This window comes from Abrus precatorius, unplaced genomic scaffold, assembly GCF_003935025.1.
Source record: "Abrus precatorius isolate BTA unplaced genomic scaffold, Abrus_2018 Scaffold2, whole genome shotgun sequence".
Classification (NCBI taxonomy): Eukaryota; Viridiplantae; Streptophyta; class Magnoliopsida; order Fabales; family Fabaceae; genus Abrus; species Abrus precatorius.
The window spans coordinates 28352557-28357787 of NW_020874362.1; the positions used below are offsets into that span (position 1 = coordinate 28352557).

At 35.2% G+C, this 5231-nt stretch overlaps 1 protein-coding gene across 2 annotated transcripts; it reads left to right on the forward strand.

Annotated features, from left to right (window-relative positions):
* Positions 1-952: 952 nt before the first annotated feature.
* Positions 953-5181, forward strand: LOC113858348. Of its 2 annotated transcripts, XM_027490958.1 has the most exons (7): positions 953-1194; positions 1266-1321; positions 1397-2310; positions 2988-3186; positions 3298-3483; positions 3640-4016; positions 4232-5181. In XM_027490958.1, exons 1-7 carry the CDS (start codon positions 1025-1027, stop codon positions 4370-4372), a joined length of 2043 nt encoding a protein of 680 aa, XP_027346759.1. In that variant the 5' UTR covers positions 953-1024; the 3' UTR covers positions 4373-5181. The 2 variants fall into 2 exon arrangements, with proteins under 2 accessions (XP_027346759.1, XP_027346758.1); XM_027490957.1 differs by having other exon boundaries at positions 2988-3483; positions 4232-5123.
* The last annotated feature ends 50 nt before the right edge of the window (positions 5182-5231 follow it).

The following is a 5231-nucleotide window of genomic DNA, read 5'->3' on the forward strand; positions in this document are numbered from 1 at the left end:
TGGCATGGGAATTCAGATAAGGACTGAGGTGGTAGTGAGAGTGGATCATCTTCGGACAAGTGAGTTAGATAGTTATCTTATTACGCAACGTTTCCCAGCACAATTTTCTACTTTTTTTCTTCTTTTGTATTTTCTGATTACACCAAAGGGGTGATTTATTTTGAGTTCAAATACTTTTTTATTTATTTCAACATATCTCTTTATATCAAACATAAATTTAATTATATCCAGCTTTTTTTTTATATTTTAAATCATTATGAATTTTTTCAAATCATATAAATATTTCAATTACAAAGATAAATACTTAATTTAAGCAAGAGATAAAAAAAATTTCCTTAAAAATATTATCTCTCTCTATTTTTTCGAAAATAAACAAAATCTTAATGATTGAAAATTTTAAAATATTAATAATTTTGAAATGAAATTTATTTTATAATAATTTTAATAATTAAACGAAGAAATAAAAAAAAATTGATTCTCATCTATATTAGGATATAAATGATAAATATAAATATTTACGTCATAAAAACAATAAACTAATACCAACAAACTAATTGAAAATTCTATACAAAAACATCTCTTACCAATGTAGATTTTCGTCTATTATTATCACATATATTATAAATTTGAGTTTAATTTTAATATGTAAAAAATTTTACAATGTTAATAAATTAAAATATGTTATTAATATAATTTTATATTAATTATTATAAAAATTAATAATTTTTACTGATACAATAATCTATATAATTAAATGTGAGTATAACTATTATTTTAACTCAATGTTTTATTCTAACGATATACTTTTATTAACATTAAAATATTTACTTATAATTAAAAGAACTTATCGATGAATTAAATAATGAAAAAATAGAAAAATGTTTATATTTAAAAATATTCATTAAAATTTGAATTGTATAGTATAATATTAACCGGCATTTTCATGGTAGCTAAAATGAAAAGATGCGATGCGAGGCAAGAAGTGGGTTTGAAGTGATAAACCTCAAATCAAAACCCTAGTGACATGGTTATGGCTTCTTCCTCGCCATCGAAATCGAAGTTCAGCGTTTATCAAAACCCTTCTTTCTCCGCAGTTCTCACTTCCAACAGTCTTCAACCTTCCAATTTCACTTTCCTCTCAATCCTCTCCTTCTTCTCTGCATCCGCATTCGTCTTTCTCGCTATCATCTTCAGGTGCTCACTTACACTCTCTTTACACTTCTTCCTCATTACCTTCAATTCACTCATTGTATTTGAAATTGTAGGGAAAATGGCTTTATTCACATGTTGAGTATCAAAACTATCTCCCCTGTCACAGCTTGTAAGAATCTCTGCCTCAAAATTTCCCCTTTATTAATTTTTAGGGTAATTTTTCATTCAATTTCCTTAACTTCAGATTGGCTTGCCAAGACGCTACAAGCTTTGGTGGGTCTCATCTTCATTGGAACTCTTTCTGCACTCCTCAAAGTTGTGTTTTTGCGTAGAGCTAGATATACTGCAGGAGGTGTAGTTGCTGCTAAGACTGTGCCTAATTCTAACAATGTTAATAAAAATGAGAATTTTCTAACCAAACATCAACTAGAGCTTTTAGGAGTGAAGCCAAAGGTTGATTTGGCTCAACCTGAATCATCAAAAAAGCCCCCCAAGTCTAAACCTCATTTGCCTTCTTCAGATTTGCTTGTTCCCCTTCATCAGCCAATTCCCAGCCCCACTCGTTCTTCTCGCATTGATGCTGATGGTTCAAATTCCAATAAGGGTGCTGCTGCTCGTTCTGTTAGCACGTCCTCGAGGTCGCCTGGTTCAGCATCGTTGTATCTTGCACCTGGTTTAGTTTCGCCCCCTCGGAGTTCAACTGGAGTGGATTCAATAGTCTCTAGCCCGTGGTCTAATAGGCGAGCCTCCTCTGGAAATAAGATCACATCAGAGGAAAAGCTGGAACAGTTCTTAGCTGAAGTGGATGAAAGGATCAATGAATCAGCAGGGAAGTTGTCTACCCCGCCCCCTACGGTTCCTGGTTTTGGCATGGTGAGCCCTAATACGGTTACAGGCTCGGCTAATACCTCTGGAACCACAAGGCTTACGCCATTGAGGCCAGTGAGGATGTCTCCGGGTTCCCAAAAGTTTAACACTCCCCCTAAGAAGGGAGAGGGTGACCTTCCTCCTTCAATGTCCATGGAAGAATCTATTGAAGCTTTTGAACATCTGGGCATTTATCCTCAAATTGAACAGTGGCGTGACCGACTCAGGCAATGGTTTTCTTCGGTCTTGCTTAGTCCTTTGCTTAGCAAGATTGAGACAAGTCACATTCAGGTTCATTATATTCTTCATTTCTTCTTATATGTTCAAATCAAGGTTAAACAAAAAAAAAAAAATATATTGACCGTGACTCTATATATGCGATGGCAACAATATTTTTCAATGGCAAGATGACAAAGTTGTGGTTGATGTAAAATTTCCATGGACGGTTTCAGGACTACTCATTTGTGTGTTACTCTGTTAAAATAACTGATGTAGGATTGGTTTTGCAGAGAATTAATTTTTTGGGTCAAGTTACTTTTTAGAGAATGAGTTATATATTTGGATGTGTTTATCTTAAAATATTATAAGAAGAATGAGTTTTGTTGGGTTGATTAGGAAAAGTTACTTATGGTTTGGTATGTAATTTCCAAGAAGAAAGAGTATAAAAAATATTTTGCATTATTTGAGTAATATGGCTGGTAATACAGTATCAAGGCTGAACATTCAAAAAGTTTTATTTTTCCTGAAACATCAGATCATGAAGTCTAAGGAGTCCAAAATAATGATTGCACATGCCACCGGAAGTAAGCAAAACCAGACATAAAACTCACTTTGGCCTCATGTCTGAACAAACTCTAACTCATACTATTCATAATGGTTTGTAGATAGATTTTCTGAAGTTGTGAACTTTATTGAAGAAAGTTAAGATTTAACCCATTTCCCTGATTCTAAGATTTTCATATTCATAGGTTATGCAAGCAGCTGCTAAACTTGGTATTTCAATAACAATTTGTCAAGTGGGCAATGATATTCTGTCTACCGGAAGCCCTTCTGCCTTGCCAACTATTGATAAGACTCAAGACTGGCAACCTGCATTGACTCTCAATGAAGATGGATTACTTCATCAGTTACATTCTACTCTTTTGCAGGCCATTGAGGCTTCCAAATGTACTTTGCTTCATATTAGTCCATTAAATGTGATTTTCTATCCCAATTTGATTATATTTGTTGATAGCTTTTCAGTTCTGACAAATTCTGCTTGGTTTAATTTGTATACAGCCAAAATGCTTGTATCTAATATGCAACAGTCACCACAGCAGACTTCTTTAGTTCCTATTATGCAGGAGTGTGTGGATGCTATCACTGAACACCAAAGACTTCAATCCTTGGTTAAAGGAGAGTGGGTTAAAGGTTTGCTACCTCAAAGCAGTGTTCGTGCAGATTACACAGTGCAAAGGATCCGAGGTAGGCAGACTTATGGATATATTGCTCTTATTAGTCATTAACCTTCATCAGATTTCCTGTAATAAATTGAAGGGGAACTTCATTATCTGAGATTGGTTTCATGGCCAGCACTTTCCCATGTAATCTAAACTTGAGTTACCTTGTCTTAATTTTCAGAGCTTGCAGAAGGAACCTGCTTGAAGAATTATGAGTATCTTGGAAGTGGGGAAGTTTATGATAAAAAGAATAAAAAGTGGACACTTGAGCTACCTTCTGATTCTCACTTGCTCTTGTATCTGTTCTGTGCTTTCTTAGAACATCCAAAGTGGATGTTACATGTGGATGCTATGTCCTATGCTGCAGTTCAGTCTAGCAAAAACCCCTTGTTCTTGGGAGTCCTTCCCCCAAAGGAAAGGTTTCCCGAGAAATACATTGCTGTAGTGTCTGCTGTCCCTTCCATGCTGCACCCAGGAGCATGTGTATTAGCAGTTGGAAAGCAGGGTCCCCCAATTTTTGCCTTGTACTGGGATAAGAAGCTGCAGTTTTCTCTTCAGGTCAGTTATGTCTTTTTATCCCCAGCTTATGAACTTATATCAAATACTTTTGAACCTTTCTTTTAAACCTTCAGTACTGTTATTTTCCAATATGTATTTGATGTGCATTGTGAACTTGCATGCTACTACTACTCATGATTTGTCAATGGATCTCTTATCGGACAGTACGATTTTATTGTTCTGTTGGTTTGCTAACAGCTCTGGATTTATGTCAGGGAAGAACAGCTCTCTGGGATTCCATCTTGCTTCTGTGCCACAAGATTAAGGTTGGGTATGGAGGTGTTATTAGGGGGATGCATCTAGGTGCTTCAGCTTTAAGCATTCTCCCAGTGATGGAAGCAGAATCTGAAGAATAAGTTCTGTATTATTGATTAACCATTCTGCTTCTATCAGCATTCAGCATGCTGACATCAATTTCTGCGATACATCGCATTCCTCATAGTTAAGACATTTCAGGAAAGATCTAGCTGGAGGTGAATTCCCCCTGATTCAAAGGGCTGATATGACTATATCCTGTATTCTAAAAGCCTCTACGATGCCCAGCTCAAAGATATCACTGTCTCTGGGTCACACTTTATCAAAAATCCAATTTGATTAGCTCATGCCAAAAGATTAACAGCGTTTGAATACCCTCCTTTCCCAAATGCAGTTTGCAATGTAGTCAATACTTTGGTAAAACAGCGTTTGATTGTGGTCAGTAAAAACTAAAACAGAAACTAAGGCAGAGCATATTTTGTTAATTCATATTTTAACGTATTTATGTCTATTCTGTATATAAACATGATATTGATACCATATTTTTATAAAACAAATCGTTTCTTCAAATACAACTAGATTGTTCATCAATCGGTTTGAAGCCCAAAGCACCCAATCCGAGCGCAACTGACTGGGTCAGTATTTTGACCCATTTGGATCTGAAGTTAATGGATGGTGGATTCTGCAAGTTTTGTGGGTGTTGAAATGGCTTGAACCTTGCAAGTTGCAGCCAACCAAAACCATGACGCCATTGCAACCAACCTGGCAACACCATCACCACACTCAAAAATTTAGAACCACACCAAATACACACTTCTAGCGATGTACTTCTGAACTATTCATTCTGGATTTGTGAAATGCTTGGTGGGTTTACTTATTTAATTAGATAAATAAATTTAAGTTTAAAAATTAAATTTAATTATTTAAATAAGTCAAGCTTAAATTTTGCAAGTGTGACAA